Raw genomic sequence first — 18,248 nt, forward strand, 5'->3', positions numbered from 1 at the left:
AGAGAAAACTATGAAAACTAATCTACATAAGTACTTCAATACCATGTAAAATGTTAGATCCATTACCATTAATCATTATGGGAAGTGAGTTAATGTATTTTTTTTTTTTTTAATACAATATTACATATGTTGGCTATATGTTTGTTTAATAGAAACTGCAGTTAATATAATGTAGCCTAACTGTGGTAGTGAGAAGTCAGAACGGTTTTATCATGACAAATACAATGGTTAAAGAATGGATGTTATGCGAATGTTCATAAGGGAGATTGGGAATAGCCATTTAATGTAATTTGGGCACTTTACTGAAAACGTCTTTTAAGAACATGGCAGATCTTTATGAATAATTCAGGCCAGTGGAATGACTAATAGATTTGTAGTTTCCTGAGGGTGTAAAGTGGGGCCCTCTACTGGGACATTCGGCAGAAAGAAGCCTACACTCATTTAACTCCCAGGACATTTTGGCCCACACTCATCTGTGAAATGAAATGTTTAAATCTGTAAAGGGAAAATGGATTGATTGATGAATCAAAATTAATTATCATTTAAAGCAAATGCCTCATTTTGTCAAAACATTGTCTTTTTTTCAAAGCATGTACTGAAAAAAGAAAATGATCACAAGTGGGTAACAACAAGGCAAAACCAAACTAAAACCTTGACATCTGGTGGTGGGGTGGTGGAACTGCTGGCTGAGATATTACAATTATCTCTACAGATGTTTGTTGATGCTGTAAACATGATCAGTAAAACATATGATTTAATTAAAGGCAGATTAAATGATATTTACATCAAATGTCACCCAAAATTTTCTCAAAAGAATATGGATTTAATGTAGATTTTGGGTAAAATGTGAAAATTGTCCTGCAGCAGGACTGTATACAGCATAAATTGTGACTAAAAAGTATTATATTAGTAGGCTTAAACAATGTAATGAATAATCAGTTCAAAAGCATGCATAATATTATGTGCAATTAGTGTGCAATTTTTCCCTTTGCATTTATTGATTTACCACAGACATACAAAATGCATAGAATGCAAGACTCAAATAATGATTCAGACAGGAGGGCGCTTCTTTGAAAAAAAAACGCATTGGTATGAAATAACATTGTCTTAATACAAATACAAAAATGGGGGCAATACAAACATTGCAGCAAAATCACAATCACAAATACCTTCATGTGAAAGATTCACATTTTTTTATGCAGAGCAAATCAGCAGAAACAACACAAAGCCTTGAACTGTTCTGAAACACACCCAAACTAGAAAAGGCACAAATGATATTTACAGTGAGGTCAGGGTTAGGTTTCAAGTGGATTCGGTTTCAATAGAGAATTTTACTGAATTAATATTTTTCATAACTCAAGGACAGCCTGATGTATGAAAGTTTACTGTCAAATATCACAAAGACTATGCCAAATTCTACACTATACATTACATAAGATTTGTCAGGGCAAAACAGTGTTAATTTGTGCTATATTTGGTCTTTTCTTAACTTGGTTGCAGTGCATTTTCTTTTGGCTTTGAGTCAGAGGTAAACCGTATGCTTTTTAATCATTTTAACATGTTAAAACCACAATCAATCACTGCATTTATAAAACATCAGCCATCCAGCATATACTAGTGACTCAAAAGCAAGAGGAATGATTTTTGTACATTCATTATGCACTCTTACTAACAAACACAGCTCCTCAAGCATCATAAGAGTTTCAATAAATTGTGTTGTTTTACTAAATATAAGGTCACTGGAAATCTAAATGTATTTATCTCAGGCTGGGTGGCAGTGAAAGCTGTATGATGGATGTAAACTTCATATTGCATCAACTAAACGCAAGTAAACACTTTGTAATAAAGCATAATACACCATAAATATCTAAACAGATAAAAAGCGGTCAACAATGGCAAAAACAGACCCCTTACAATGCAACAGAATAACAAAAAGTCATAAAATAATTTAGAAACATACATTTTAGATTTAGATATACATTATAGGCAACAACATCCAACCAATGATATAACACTTACTGTTAAAACTGAAAATTATATCATCAATGCAACCTATAAGACTTGGTAAAGAAAAAAAAAAGAAAGGTAATTTCAAGTTCAAACTGAAATCTTGTAGACACACAGCCCTTACTATCATCTAAATCCTTAAGGGAGCAAAAACGTACCTGACAGAGTGTTGCAATACTAAAAGCGTAAATGCACGTTCACTAAGGCGAGGTGTTTCGATAACATACACATTTCAGCTGAAATTCACTCATCATCAAATAAAACATCGTTATCAAAAATCACTAATGAGGTGCTTGCTAAATGTTTAATCTTAACACAGCAAACATAAATATCAACACTATAAGTTTGTGTACACATAGATTACAACTACTGACCAAACACTTTTTATATTCATAATACATAATGTAAAGCAATAATAAATACATCTTTAGAAAAATTATGTTACAAGTAACTGTTAAAAGTTTTATATGATTGTGAAGGCCATACAAATTTAAATACTTGTTTAATAGTTTAGTAGTTAGAGAAGTAAAAACTGCAAACTTGCTGTGTATGTGTGAGTGTGTCTGTATTAAACTTCACAATCTGTGGTTGTGCCCCTGATCTTCTATTAGCCCTGATCAAAAATACAAGTTATCTACAATGTTCAAGTTTGATTTTGAATGTTAAACAGTTATTAAATATGTACGGCCTAAAGGAGTGCAACACAAATGGAATGCTTAAGAAATTGTGATGGTTTCAGCCAGTGAGATGGCAACCCTGAGAGCAAAAGCTTTGGCTGATCAGTCCAATGAACAGATGGCTAATTTACAAACTTTGACCAGTGTAGACGATGAAGCTGAGTAGTAATAAGTATTATCACAAAGTGCACTACATGTGTATTATAGTTCATACAAAAGTGAAAAATCTGCCATCATTTACATCCTCATGTTGTTCCAAATCTGTATGATTTTCTTTCTTGCACAGAACACGAAAGGAGGTATATAAAAAAGTTAATCAGATAAAAAGTTGCAATTGCAAGAAACAGAATTGCAAGGCGTAAACTTAGAATTCTGAGAAAAAGTTTATGAGATACAAACTCAGAATTGCAGGTAAAAAAGTCAATTCTAAGTTTACATCTTAGCGTTTTTTTCTCATAATTTTAAGAGAAAAAGTTGGAATTGTGAGACAAAGGTCACAATTGCCTTTTTATCCTGTGGTGAACGAGCATCCATAAAAACGAGCAGCTTGGACATTCTGCTTAACATTTAATTTTGTATTCTACAGAAGAAAGACCACAAATGCAGGTATGGAACTAAACAGGGATGAGTAAATGATTACAGTTTTCAGTTTTGGGTGCATTGTTTCTTTAACGACTCTTAAACTAATCTGAGGTGAATCTGACTAAAGTCAGTACATCAGTATTTTCTTAAAATGTGTTTTTTTCTCCTGTTTGCAAAAACTGATGAAGATGATGAAGGCAAATAGCTGACGAATTTCAGTGTATGTTTTACATACTCTATTAAGTACTAATACAAAATGATATACTGTATTATACAACATCTACAGCAGCAAGTTGAAATTAATAAATAACATCTAAAACAAAACACTTTTTGTTTCAGATTTTTACTGAAATGGAATGCAGTAAAAGAGGCAAAAGCCTTAAATTGGCACCACGCAAGTCTTAATGCTGTAAAAACTGTAAAAACTGAGCTATTTCTCTATGACCTAACCCTTAAAAGATTTGCTGATTCAGTCATTTAATATTATTTAAAATATTAAATAGTGTTTTGACTTAGATGTTAAGCACGTTTTAAAAGTCACCAAAAAAAGGGCACAATCATAATATGAGAGTCTGAACTTTTCCATTATACCATGAAATCAGATGACCTGTCCAGGCAAAATGTCCCAGGCATTGTCATCAAGCACTTGTGGCATTGTCCAAATACACTGCACATCCAAAAAATGCAAAAGACTAGCACTAAAAGCATGGAGAATTGATACTGTGTACAGTAATACGAAACATACTCATAATTCTGACAGAAACAAGACAATCTCCACACTGGCAGTAGCAGAATTAGTGGAATAATCCCAAGTCGGTTAAAAGACACTACAGAAAAACCTTTAAACTGCAGTCAAGTAATTACTCTCCAGGATGAGTGTTTTCACAAATATCTGGCAGTGATTTTACCTTTGCTCAGTACCTTTTTTAAAAAATTGTAAACCATTCATTTAATACGTCCATAGTTTTTCTAGAATTGTTCTTGTTCTGGATCCTTTATCAGTCTCAGGATTGCACACGGCCTCAGGTCCAAAATGACCCCTGCTGCCTAGATTTCTGTTGTATGTGCTAGTTAAAGACCTAATAAGTGACAAGAATTACATCAGTCAAACTGTTCGCTAGCCAAAACACAACAGAAAAAATAAACAATACTGTTTGTGCTTTAGTAGCACTTTAGTGACAAATATATATTAGGTAAGTGATTAGGTGTATGCATATGTGTGTCACCGGGCCGTACTGGTTGGTAGATTAACAGGTGTGTACAGGTACTTCCAGATGGCATAGTAATGGATGCCTGCTCCCATTGCAACAAACAGGTGCCATATAGCGTGAGCAAAGGGCACTATTCCGTCACTTTTAAAGAAGACCATGCCCAAAACATAACACCCGCCACCAACCAACAGCTCACACAGACCTGACCTGTCTGCCTATAAAGAAAACAGACACACATTTAATTCGCTTCTGATTAGTCTGTCATAACCTTTTTTTAAAATTAATAAGCGTTGATTTTCTTACCATAGAGAGGATGACAAGAGCGGGGAAAACACCCATTGCTGTGTAACAGATCAGCTCTACGACTTTAAACCTGTAACACAAAGGATGCAAGAAACATGTTCACATGTAGCAAATACTCAAAGTGGTTTGGTTGTTATTATTATTATATTACTAATATTACTTGATTTGATGATGCTGAATATAAAAACTTTCCATCACATACAGTTTTGCTTCAAAAACTTTTTCTAATTGTTTGTACTTCAGTTTATATGTATTAGAAAATTTTTCAAATTATATGTATCAGGTTTAAGGAAAAAGTTCACTCAAAAATGTAAATTGCTGAAAATTTACTTCTCTGGCACTGCAGAGCATTCATTGGATGTTATGCGAGGCTGAGTAAATTTTCATTTTTTTTTAAAAAACTAATGCTTTAATGCACCTATCAAAACAACAAAAACAGTCAAATGTCAAAAGCTTTGGTTTTAATAATAAAAAGCAGAATTCAATATAACATTTATCTTACAATCCGCAATGTGAAAATCAGGTTTATAAAATTATTTTTTTCTGAATCAGTCATACATGTGAAAATCGGCTTCAAATAGTTGTAACCTGGCTCAAAAGAAGACAGGAATCATATATTTGTGGCAGTTTTTCTGCTTACAATACAAGACTTCTTGTCGAAAGACAAAAATCTACATTGCCAGTCAAAAGTTTTTGGACAGTAAGATTTCAGAAGACAGTAAGTCTCATCTGCTCACCAAGCCTGCATTTATTTGATCCAAAGTAAAGCAAAAACAGTACAATTGTGAAATATTTACTATTTAAAATGGCTGCTTTCTATTTGAATGTATTTTAAAATGTAATTTATTCCTGTGATTTCAAAGCTGAATTTTTAGCATTAATACTTCAGTCACATGATCCTTCAGATCTATAATTTCTAATATATAAAATACACACACATATATATATATATATATATTGACGCCAAGCTTTTGAATTGTACAAAAGTTTTTTTGTTTTTTTTTTCCAGATAAATGCTGATCTTTGGATCTTTCTATCCATCAAAGAAAATCCTAAAAATATCCTTAATAGTCAATAATAGTAAGACCACAATGTTTCTTGAACAGCAAATCAGCATATTACAATGATTTCTGAAAGATCATGTGACACTGAAGACTGGAGTAATGATGCTGAAAATTTAGCTTTGATCACAGGAATAAATTACATTTTAAAATATATTCAAAAAGAAAGCAGCTATTTCAAATAATAAAAATATTTCACAATATTACTGCTTTTGCTGTATTTTAAAACCTTTTGGCTGATAGTATATGTAATGCTCATAAAATTGTATGGAAAATTGTGCAAAACAGGCACTATTTTTGGAATCAGCACTACAAAATTAGTAAGAAACAAGTATTTGATTTCATTCAGCAAATATGAATGAAAAATCGATTTATGTGAATTTAAAATTTAGAAATTTAGAACACTTTTAATCATTATTATTAATTATCTTATTTAACACTCTTAAACACATGCTCACCTTTCATGGAAGAAGAACACATAGGCAGTTCCTCCAGATGCCATCACCCAGACCACCCAACGCATGTGGGCGGCCCATGGACCAAGATCCCGCAGTGTCAACCTGCCATAAATGCATTAGATTCTTAATTAATGGTATTTTGAACATCTGTAAAACTGCCACAGTTTAATTTTCCAGGTATATAAATATTCATAAATGTGACCATGGACCACAAAACCAGTCTTGAGTAGCATGGGTATATTTGTAGCAATAGGCAAAAATACATTGCATGGGTCAAAATTTTCTTGTATGCCAAAAATCATTAGGATATTAAGTAAAGATGCTCCATGAAGATATTTTGTAAATTTCCTACTGTAAATATATCAAAACTTAATTTTTGTTTAGTAATATGCATTGCTAAGAACTTCAGAGGCGATTTTCTCAATTTATTTTTTTTAACCTTAAGATTGCAGATTTTAAAGTAGTTGTATCTCGACCACGTATTGTCCTATCATAGCAAACCATACATCAATGGAAAGCTCATTTATTCAGCTTTCAGATGATGTATACATCTTAATTTCAAAAAATTTACCCTTATGACTGATTTTGTGGGCCACGGTCACAAATAAGTTTGCCAAATAAATAAAAGCATAATTGAGATTCTTAACTCAAATCTATGCACTGTTTGGGCTTGACATGAAATTTTAGATCAAGTCAATACAACTACATAAAATGTTGTACGTTTAATCAGCAAATTATCAGAATCTTTGGCACCATCAGCATTTCTGCTAAAAACTCCCCATTCACACAACTCAGTGGAAACAAATTATTGGCATGAACCCCTGGTCACCTATAAACCTTTGGTCTTTACATTGTTATCCATCTCCCCAACTGAAACTCTGTCATTTATTACAGCCAAACACAAATCCATTAATTCCAAATGCAGACTGAAAACCAATTTTTCAAATTGCTGCATAAACATCAATTACTCTCTACATGAGCTCACCATGGTGTGTAGGACGCTGCAATGAAGAAATAGATCACCATCCTGTCGCACATGTGGAAACAGTGCTCAACTGATCTATAAAATAAAGTAACACTTGAATTCACAGTACATAAAACTGAAATTGGCCTATTCAAAAAGCTGATTTAGGTCATATACTTACCGGAGATGAGACTTCTTCCAGGAGATAGTATGGAAAACTGTGGATATGATGAAAAGGCTTGATAGTCCTGCCCCGTAGAGCCATGCTGAAATCTCCTCCCAGTGGTCATCAGATAAGAGGTACAACAAGATCCCACCCACAATGCTGGGAATGATCCAGAGCTGAGAATAAAATACAGTTACAGATCGTGATCATCAGTGTGAACTGAAGAGGAAATAATAATAATAATATTTTATATATATATATATGTGTGTGTGTGTGTGTGTGTGTTTGTGTGTGTATATATATATATATATATATATATATATATATATATAAAGAATTTAAAAGAATTAAAAGAATTTTCGAAAAGTTTCCAAAAAATCCTGAAATGTTTCCAAAAATTCCAGAACATTTCTGGAAATTTTCCACCTCTTTGCAACCTCATATAGATGAGTTTGTTTTTTCAAACGGAACAGACTTGTTGCAAATTTAGAATTGCAACACTTGCTCACCAATGGATCCACTGCAGTGAATGGGTGCCATCAGAATAAGAGTCCATCAGTTGATAAAAACATCACAGTAATCCACAAGTAATCCACACAACTCCAGTTATTAATGTCTTGTTAGGTGAAAAGCTGCTTGTTCATTAAAAAAAAAAAAAAAAAAAAAAAAAAAAAAAAAATATTACTGACATTACTTACATCAAAATCCACCAACATATTTGTTTAGAACTGCTTTAGACTGTTTTTGCTTATAAACGGTGCTTGATCTGAGCATATTTCTCTCCTGATTCAAACAAAATTACTCATATTTTAGCCAGAAGCAAGAGTTTGAAGTTTAAAAATCTTAATGATGGATTTGTTTCTTACAAACATGCAGCTTTTCACTTCACAAGACATTAATTGATGGACTGGCATTGTGTTGTGGATTACTGTGATGTTTTTATCAGCTGTTTGGACTCTTGTTCTGACGGCACCCATTCACTGCAGAAGATCCATTGGTGAGCAAGTGAAGTAACGTTAAATTTCTACAAATCTATTCATATGAAAAAACAAATTCATCTACATTTTGGATGGCCTAAGGGTGACAAAGTTTTAATTTTGGGGTGAACTGTTCCTTTGAGATTATAAACACACAACTCACCGCATGTGTGGCACAGTTAGCAGCGTGCTCATATTCTGTTGGCTGATATCTCTTATTAGATGGTGCACGATTGTTCATAAATCTAAAAATAAAAAAGAGTTAGAAAATACAGGATGAAGTAAAGCTAATTCCGAACCAAAAAAGTCATGCATAACTTACTATTACCTACCTAAGGCATAATTAAAAGGGCATAATGTTGCTTCTGAAATTCGTGATTGAAAGTTGTTAATCAGTTCTTTTAAATTGGTTGTTTCAATAAAATCTTTCTAATAAATTAACTAAAAAAAAAACCCTGTCTTTTTCAGTTAAATTAATGCATTATTGCATTGTTTTATTATATGTTTAGTTTTATTGTAATTGCTAATGAGTTAGTCACCATGTAGGTCAAATGATCATGTGACTGATAATAACTTTTGCTGTTGGCTGGCAGAGGCTGGTAACCATAGAGAACCACAGCAGAGGAGTCTTTCATCCTTACACACATCCCAGCACAGCGCTGATGTCACTGTTGTCATGGAAACTTACGAGACTGTGACGGAAAAGGAATGAGCCTGTGTGTGGTTTCTTTTTTTCTTCTTCTTTTGTACCACAAAAGTAACACTGAATACAGGGCCACTAGTTTACGTTACAGTTTCTCTGCCAAAACAGAGTAGAAATATTATGCAAAGATGGACATTATGCCAATTCAGTTGAAGCAATGTAATACAAATGTCAGTGTACAAATGTTTCTAAATGTATGTCTCACATGTTCATGTTTAGAGTGGTGCAATTAGTTCAGGCAAAATGATTTGACTTTTAGAATGGTTCTCCTAATGACCACATCTAGTTCAACACATGTAATGCACATCTGCCCTAATTTCTATTGTTAGTAACCCAAATAACATGGCCTAAATTTGTTCTAGTATTCATTATACATGGTCAACCAGTCAACATTTGCTTCAACTCATGCAGCCCACAAGCAAACAATCCTGTTAATGATCTTTTAGTGATGCATCCATAGAATGTTATCACAAAAATGTCCACAAATAATGTATCAACAATAAATAAATAAAAAACAAACACTATTGCTATTGACTTGTCTAATGGTGAAAGAAAATATGAATATTTTAAAACAGTTAAAAAAAAATAAGAATTTTGGGCACTACATTTTAAAAATAATTTTTAAAGAATTAGATTTAGAATTAGAATTCTTTTAGTTTGATTTAAACCAGACGTTTTTAATTGAAGCTTACAACTCAAAACCACCCTTAACTTAAACATTTAAAAACTTAGAAGAGTGGGATTCAATTCTGTCTCAAGTCTGTTACGATATATTTTTTTTATTTTAATGTTTTATTTTAACGAAAGTCATAATTGAGCCTAAACGATGTCAATATGAAACCGTAAGAGCCAGTCCAGGATCAGTCAAAATGTGTCTCTTCCCATTAGCACTTGCTATCAGCACATCCTCACGAAGCCAGGAATAATGAACCGAGCTGATCCAGATGTCAGCTGCTCGTGCACAGTACTGAATCCCTAAGAGTTTGATCTTATATGCTCTCAGTTTACGTTCATGGTCGAATTTGAACAATAGACACAATTGTTCGTTAAAAAGCATCAAAACATCGTCTTTTTCTACCACTCCCTCAAACATCAGTCAGTCAACACGCAAATCTGTTCAGGGAACATCGCGTTTTCGAATTAATGATCCACACCACTCGTTTACATGACATTGCCATCGTATAAATAGTATAACGCGACTTTCCAGAATCGACACATGTACACTTAACGATAAAGATTTAAATTTTCCGTGTAAACAGGCAACGTTTACCCTTTCTTTGTGGCGTGGGTGTCACATCACAAAAGACAGCTCTACACAAAAGCCGACACACTGACAATACGCTTGCGTGCGAAATACATAACTGTCGTTAACGTTAATTGAATGCAATTTCACATTTAATCTCCGACTACGGCATATTTACTCACCTTACAAGTTTCATTTAAACGCGTAAATCCAACAGTTGCGCCAATCCAGATGAAAACGTAGCAGAGATGCGTTTCAGAGCTTCGTACAGCGGCGTCGTTCGGACAAACGCTAATCTTATAAAAACAATCGCTGGGAAATGTCATTCGGGTGAGGAACTAGACAATGAAGCGAACATTATGAGCAGTAATCCGGAAGTAGAGAGCATGTAACGGTCTCAGGAACCCGGTCTTCCTGGCGTCAGAAACGAGTGGATCATCCGTGTAGGATGCTGGGTTTATACAATGTATTGTTGATTAGATCAGTACATCCACACTCAGATATTGGACGTATGCCATGTGCCCTCGCATTTGCTAGCAAATTAAGGTTTTAAAGAGGATTCATAATGGTATAGACACCACTTATCAATGTATGCATTTTATCAAAACAAAACCTACGAGTTAAGCCATCACAATCCAGATTAATGAAGTTTGTAGGAGTATCTCTAGTGATACAGTGCCAAGGTAGCTATACACAACAATTTATTATTCAGTTCACATTTTTTATTGAAAAAACACAATCATCCAAATATCCAAACAGAAGTGCATACATATTGTAACACTATTTTAAGAGTTTCAAAATTGCATTTGAACATTAGTGCAGAAGAGCCCCATAACAAACATGCCACCAACTGGACTTCTTGGTCTTCTTACATCTGCAAATAACAAAAAAAAACATAAAAGGTGCACCAAATCAAAGCATGCATCAAGTTGACCACTGCAGCCTCAACCACTCGGGAGACTTTTTTTTTTTTTTTTTTAAATACACTTTTGTACATCAGATGGAAAATTCAAAGTAGTCTTTTAAGACCCTAACAACAATGGGTCCGGATCCAACTAGGCACCAAACAAAACTAGATTTCCAGAAGCAAATAATGCACAAAAAATAAATATATAAATAAAACCAAACATCCATGCATCAAGTAAAAGAGCCTCAGACCAGAATTTATAATCAGCTGCTGTAATGCAGCATTCATTAGAGATGTCAGAAAAGTATTTTTTAAGTCGTCATCAGTGGCTCAAAGTCACATTTATTCAAGAACAAACGGTTTGTTGTTAAAGCTCAGTTCACTTACCACCAATTAAACTCTTCATCAAATGGACTTCTTGGTCTTCTTACATCTGCAAATAACCAAAACAAACATATAAAAGGTGCAAAATATCAAAGCACGCAGAGCTGGCCGTGCAGAATCTGGAAATTAATTTTAGCATAATGTTCGATACAGTTCAGGCAGAGAATTTACAATCAGACTCATTAACCATCAATCAGCTTAGCAAACGGTTTCTCATCACCACAGTCAAAACCTATGCAATTATAAATGCAATTCATTACCACAACCCCCTAAAATCATTAGTATATAAAACATGATTACTGGATTGAAATTAATCCGACAGAAAGAGGAAAAAAAAAAATATAAATAAAAATAAAATAAAAAGAGTAGAAAGTGAAAGGTTCTCACCTCTTATCCACAACATTTTTGCAGCTGGGGACTCCATTCTTCCCATAGGTGAAAGCTGATAGAAACAAAGTAACATTAGTAACAAGCATCACGCATTTAAATTGTTCAAAATAAGCTCCACACATTTTGACCAGTGAATTCTCATGTTTCTATGTCACCTAATTAGAACTTAAATTCCACACAAAAGGGGGGGTTTATTCCCATTTACACAGATGGTAAGTCTCAAATTATAGAAGTCACATTAGTATTTTAATGTGAAACAATAATAGGTCACAAAAGTCACATGCATCAAGCAAAGGAGCCTCAGACTACAATTTATAATCAGCTGCTGTAAAGCAGCGCTCATAAGAGATGTCAGAAAAGTGTTTTTGTAGAAGTCATCAGCGGCTCAAAGTCACATTTACGCGAAACCAAGCACAGTTTGTTGATCGAGCTTAGTTCACTTACCACCAACTTAACGCTTCATCGCGTTAATTGCGATTTATAACCGATGCATCAAACGCAGATGTTCAACACGTACAAACGCTTATGGCGCAAGTCATCCGAAGCCACGTGCTTTAGCACTCCCATTACGTGGCAGACTGGATAACCTACAACAAGATCATAAAGATAAATTACCATGATAAGCTAATGCTGTTCATGTGTAAACCCAACTCAAGCCCTCAAACGATAATCTAGCGGGAGATTTGGGAGTTTAACGTAACCACGCGCAATAGAGACAAAACTTGAACACTCATTACTAATTTTTTTTAGTGATAATCTTAATTCACAATCATAATTGTATTTAAAGCATGTGTTAAAGTTCTGAAGAACTACAATGAAAAGAAAAAATAAGAATACTTACATGCTTAGAAACATAAAGCAACTTTCTGAAGAGGACATGTTGCCTTGCAGCAAATCTTAGCTGAACAAAAAGAAAGGACTAGCGTTGTGCCACGCATTTTATATGAAGTCTTCTTTGCGACATCTACGAGTGTATCAAAGATGTGTTCAGAGCTCATGCATGCCCTCTGCTGGTTGTTTTGAGTCTTTGCATAAAATACAGACATTGACCCCCAAATAACAAGTAGTTATTTTCATATGATTTTATTTAGATACACAGTTTATGCAGACAGACTGAATTCGGAATATCATGCTAGCATAGCTTATCTTGCCATTTGTTTCATATCTTCAAATGGCTTTTTATTCTATAACATTTTCTGTTAACTATTAATGTTAGGAGTGCATTCAGCCTTTTTCGTGAAAATCAATTTGTACCAGATGCTTTTGTAAAATGAAGCAACATGCTGGGACAGGTGCAACAAACTGAATGACTTACAAAACATAGTGGTACTTCAAAAGTATGATGAGCGTAGACAACTAGTTTTTGGGTCATACCAGATTGCTACTGCAAAACCAAAAGGCCAGGTTCTTTGGAAATTTGCTGTGGAATTTTAAGATGGTTGTTTGTAATTAATGAGTAAATACCATTACTTGAAAAGACATATTAGACTGTAATTGTAGGAACAGAGTAGCATATAGGATTTTTACATCACATAGAAGAGTTATATAAGTGTTACATAGAGTTACTATAAGAGTTATATAATAGAGTAATATGATTAGCATGTTAATTCTCTGCTACCATTATGCACAATGTGTAGATGCTGAATGAGCTAAAACATAGCAGCAGCTGATAATAAAAAGTATAAAATGCATGAAGACAACCAATTACCATTACACAGAAGAGTTGAAAAGGTCAGCTACCAACAACAAAAAATCCAACTAACTTGAAGAGCTATAATGTTTTTAATACTAACATATTGCTTAGAAGCCTTGAGGAATATAAAGTCTATTGGGTTAGATAAAAAAGCGTATTGAACTTGAATCTTCACATAGAATTACTTTTTTGTCATTTTGATTTTGTTGAGTTTATTGTGTTATTGTGTTCACGTTGACAGCTAATTTGCGTAGTAATTTCTAATATTGTGCAGGTATGATCATCACTTTTACTGCTGTCAAATGTCGGTTATAACCTTTGTCTTGATTCAGATGATGATATACTTTGGGTCATTCAACGCTAAATACTATTTATTATATTGGTGTTTTTTGTCCTGAAAACTCATAAATTGTAAGCACCGCACCTCAGTCTTCCATTAGCAGAACGCACAATCTGATCAAATGCCTTGAGAATCAAAACATCAACATCTTCATCTGTGTCAATCTCATCGTGGTAGTTCTTCACTGGGAAGATGTGGCTCATTGGCACACCCACTTTGGTGCTGCACAGCTCCATCTGGATAGAAACATAATGCTAAATTGTTTGTAAAACTTTAGAAAACAACATGCATAGATGATTAAATGACCTACCCGCTCTTTGATCGTCTTGCTTTTGTAGATCTTCCTTAGATCATTTTGGACCAGAGGACATGCTTCATCCACTTTAGTCATGACAATAACTTGTGGAATTCCTAGAACAAGAAACAATGTCTAAATAAATTTAATCAAAAAAGAACACTTAGAATGAACTTCAAGAATTTGTGTAGAATTTCACTGATTGTTGGAATGTAGATTAAATATTCATATGATCTTTAAAATTAAGATCATGCAACAATCATGCAATTTTTGCTTTTACCATTTTCACTGATTTTCTGGCGGATATTCCTTAACTTTTGGACAATTAACTCATCCTTACAGAGTGCGAATGTATTTGCATCAATGATGTAAACCAGGCAGAATGCTTGATCAGACAGTGAAGGGGTTTCACTGTAATGTTCATTGTTGCTTGTGAGTGAATCCTCTTCACTAAACTATGTGAAATAAAGGCAAAATAAAGAAAATGTAAGAGATATTGCACATATTCAAATATTAATTTTAAATCAAATCAATTAATTTATTACTTTATATCCATCCTTCAATTGACCGTATATGGCTTTGACAATGTCATCTGGTTTACGTTCAGATATATTATCAGGTTCTAAACCTATTATGTCACAGATTTCAAAAGGCAAATCTGCATTTGCACTTCTGATGCGGTGTGCTTTCAGCTGTAAACAAAGACCAAGAAAAATGGCAGCACATTTGTTATTAGATATCACACAATGCTTATGATTTTAAACAAATGTCTGGCTTGGATGATTTGTCTATATTTCCTTAAAGTATATTCCTACAATCCTAGCAGCTATATTTTCAAAGCTCTACAATCTTTTAGTACTCTGTGTGCAGTATAGAAGTCAAATAATGCTTACTCTTCGTGTGAAACTGTGACTGGCGGCTGATGCCGAACTATCAGCTAGTACTTCACAAACTATTTCTCCTTGAAAGGCACAAATGACTGAGTTAATAAAGCTGGACTTCCCTGCTCCAATTTGTCCAGCCACCAGGATTTTGATGTTTGTCACATCTGAATTACTCGGAGTAAAACTTTCTAGACGGCTTTTCAGCGCTTCCTTCTGTCTACAAAAGACAAGAGACAAATTTATCTGAACACTAAATAAATAAAAATAATGTATGACACTTTTAGACGTGTATGTATGAGAAAGCATTTGGATCTTTTTGTTTGAGAATAATTTTATTCAGCCAACATGTGATATGTTTGTCAATTTCCAGAATTTTTAAAATGTATTTTTTAAATCTTCATTTTAAATACATTCATAGTTTGATATTTTGAAACCAGTAAAAGGGAACAAAAGCAAAAGGGAAAAGCAAAAGCCTGCATGCACACAATGTCCTTTGATGTAAAAACAGTACAAAACAATAACAACGGCAGCAAAAACAATCACTCAACAACTATTATATAAACTTAAAAAAAAACAAAAAAAACAAATATGTATCCTGAAGAAGGCGTGTAGCCAAAACACTTATGATTTAGCCCAGGGAATTAAAGGCTTTTTATTTTCCTCACACAAGTATCTTGAAGTATTTAATCTTAGAGTAGGTATGCCTAAATATAATTTTAGCTTGTATATGGGTTTTCTACAAATAGAAACATTACCATATCTGCCTGATACTGATAATAAGATAATCCATATACCGTAGAAATGCACTTGTCCACATAACCTTTGCACATGTAGCTTACCCCCAGTCAAATTTTCTCCATTCTTTACCCAGTTCTGTGGAAAAACATATACATAACATATATAAAGCATATAGATGATGTAAACAGTTCAATTGGACAATAAATTGGTAATTTATAATTAGTTAGAAATTGGGTTCATTAGCCACAAAAGGTAAAACTATTTGCACTACAAAGCAGTGTGTTCACAATTAAGATAATACTTTCAAATAAAAAATAAAACAAATATGGTGAGACACAAATTTGTGAGCATCTTGCTATGTGCCTTATCTGCGCACTTCTGCAGAGCCACTTCTGCAGAGCTCTGCAGCAGACTTCTTCCTCATCAGTCAAAGAGACATTACGTCATGTAAGTGTGGATTCGACAGGAAGAAATAGGATCCCTTTGGAACGGCGGTTTATGTTTACATCAATCACCGATTAGATGTGCATATTAGACTACATTATATAGATGACTTCTGTGAGTGTAATTATCTGCAAGACTTTATTTATTTGCTATTATTTTATTTGCTTACTTCTGTTTCAGAACCACACCCATTACCCATTCTTGTGATGTAACAATCTTGTTTGGACATTGTATGCCCAGCCATACCGCTAAAGTGTAGTCCTTGCCTGGTTACTGAGTTCTAGTAACAGACACCTGGGAGTGATTACCGCATCCAAGCAAATCAAATTCAAACTTGACTTTTAAATGCAGTCTTTAAATTCCTAATATTGTAAGTTAATTTTGATAAATAGATACATTTTATGAATTTAAAAAGATCAAATTTAATTACATGTAATTAAACTTACCTTTTGTTGATGTCTCTTGTTCTGTTTTTTGGGTCTCTTTTGATGGTTTCGATCCCATTTCTGATCTTTTCCCCCTAAAAAAAAAAAATAATAATAATACCACACCACACTGCAGAAATACACATTTTTTTTTAAACTGAACAGAGTAATAAAAAGAATCAGAGAACTACTACTTGTGCTCCTTGGGATGTGTAGATGTGATGTGATGGCAGCTCTCCTCAGAGGCTGTATTTATACATACAGGTCTAAGTTTCAGTTTCACTTTAAATAAAAGATTGAAGAGTGAAAGAAAATGTATGTGCTCTCCGGTTGTTTCAGAGGTCATCTGTCATGATCATTCATAATGGGTGGAGGTCAACATTCTCTGCATTAAAAACTATAATATACCTTTTGGATGTAGAAGACTTTGAATATAGTGTTATGAAGTTACACTGACATCTCTTTGCAGGTCTTTTAGATTTACTGGTTCATGTGTTTTACAGTGTGTTTGTGTTCTGTGATGGCAGCTCTTACCTGAGGCTATATTTACCTGTAAGGGTTAGTTCACCCAAAAATGAAAATTAGCCCATGATTTACTCACCCTCAATGCATTCTAGGTGTATATGACTTTCTTCTTTCAGACGAATCCAGTCAGAGTTACATTAAAAATTATCCTGGCTCTTCCAAGCTTTATTATGGCAGTGGGCGGGTGTTTCTGTTCAACAGTTCAAAAGAAGTCCAATAAAGTGCATCCATCCATAATAAAAAGTGTTCCACACAGCTCCGGTGGGTGAATGAAGGCCTCCTGTAACGAATCGATGCATTTTTGTAAGAAAAATATTTAATATTTAAATATTTAATATTATACATATTTAAAACATACTAATCACTTTTCTCTGGCTTGTGCTAACTGTCGTACACAGAAACCATTCCAGGCGTATGACATAGAGCATATGCATTGCACATGCGCCACTGAGAAGTGACCCAGGATAATTTTTTATGGAACTCCGATTGGATTCATCTGAAAGAAGCAAGTCATATACACTTAGGATGTGAATCATGGGCTAATTTTAGGTGAACTAAACCTTTAACTTGATTGCTTGCCTTGTGCTGATTTGAAATAATGTGTCTAAAAGAGCAAGAAATCAAAATCGTATCTTTATCATTTTATTTTACTACACTTTTGCTGACTGACTCACACTCATGTTTGTTTATTTATTTATATTTTAATAAATTATTACTAAATAGTCACAAACCTTGTAACTCCACATGAGCATGACTTTGGTAAAATCTTAATAATATAATAACCATATATGAAGTTACAAAATCAAACATTTAAGATTCTGGCATATTAGATAACATATTTGGGCACAAGGCATTTCAATAAAATGAAAAC

General features: G+C 33.7%; 2 protein-coding genes, 1 long non-coding RNA gene and 2 other non-coding genes across 6 annotated transcripts; all 5 read right to left on the reverse strand.

Moving 5' to 3' along the window:
- Positions 1 to 974: 974 nt before the first annotated feature.
- Positions 975 to 10,802, reverse strand: LOC127161880 (monocyte to macrophage differentiation factor 2). Of its 2 annotated transcripts, XM_051104641.1 has the most exons (8): positions 10,535 to 10,802; positions 8,570 to 8,651; positions 7,445 to 7,605; positions 7,285 to 7,359; positions 6,300 to 6,401; positions 4,781 to 4,850; positions 4,503 to 4,692; positions 975 to 4,345 (listed from the first exon to the last, which is right to left on the reverse strand). In XM_051104641.1, the coding sequence occupies exons 1-8, from the start codon at positions 10,546 to 10,548 to the stop codon at positions 4,338 to 4,340; spliced, it is 702 nt and encodes a 233-aa protein (XP_050960598.1). In that variant the 5' UTR covers positions 10,549 to 10,802; the 3' UTR covers positions 975 to 4,337. The 2 variants fall into 2 exon arrangements, with proteins under 2 accessions (XP_050960598.1, XP_050960597.1); XM_051104640.1 differs by having other exon boundaries at positions 975 to 4,692.
- Positions 10,803 to 11,043: 241 nt separating this feature from the next.
- Positions 11,044 to 12,993, reverse strand: LOC127161859 (uncharacterized). Its single transcript, XR_007827198.1, has 5 exons — positions 12,875 to 12,993; positions 12,478 to 12,620; positions 12,031 to 12,085; positions 11,647 to 11,692; positions 11,044 to 11,226 (listed from the first exon to the last, which is right to left on the reverse strand). It is a non-coding gene; the product is annotated as an uncharacterized LOC127161859 (long non-coding RNA).
- LOC127161884 (small nucleolar RNA SNORD60) lies at positions 11,500 to 11,590 on the reverse strand. Its single transcript, XR_007827208.1, has one exon. It is a non-coding gene; the product is annotated as a small nucleolar RNA SNORD60 (small nucleolar RNA).
- LOC127161883 (small nucleolar RNA SNORD60) lies at positions 12,329 to 12,419 on the reverse strand. The gene has a single exon (XR_007827207.1). It is a non-coding gene; the product is annotated as a small nucleolar RNA SNORD60 (small nucleolar RNA).
- Positions 12,994 to 13,070: 77 nt separating the features above from the next.
- LOC127161860 (interferon-induced protein 44-like) lies at positions 13,071 to 17,141 on the reverse strand. The gene is made up of 8 exons (XM_051104616.1): positions 17,047 to 17,141; positions 16,874 to 16,947; positions 16,085 to 16,118; positions 15,255 to 15,462; positions 14,907 to 15,053; positions 14,642 to 14,816; positions 14,377 to 14,477; positions 13,071 to 14,302 (listed from the first exon to the last, which is right to left on the reverse strand). Exons 2-8 carry the CDS (start codon positions 16,929 to 16,931, stop codon positions 14,129 to 14,131), a joined length of 897 nt encoding a protein of 298 aa, XP_050960573.1. The 5' UTR covers positions 16,932 to 16,947; positions 17,047 to 17,141; the 3' UTR covers positions 13,071 to 14,128.
- Positions 17,142 to 18,248: the final 1,107 nt, after the last annotated feature.

This window comes from Labeo rohita, unplaced genomic scaffold (assembly GCF_022985175.1).
Source record: "Labeo rohita strain BAU-BD-2019 unplaced genomic scaffold, IGBB_LRoh.1.0 scaffold_76, whole genome shotgun sequence".
In the NCBI taxonomy this organism is placed as follows: domain Eukaryota; kingdom Metazoa; phylum Chordata; class Actinopteri; order Cypriniformes; family Cyprinidae; genus Labeo; species Labeo rohita.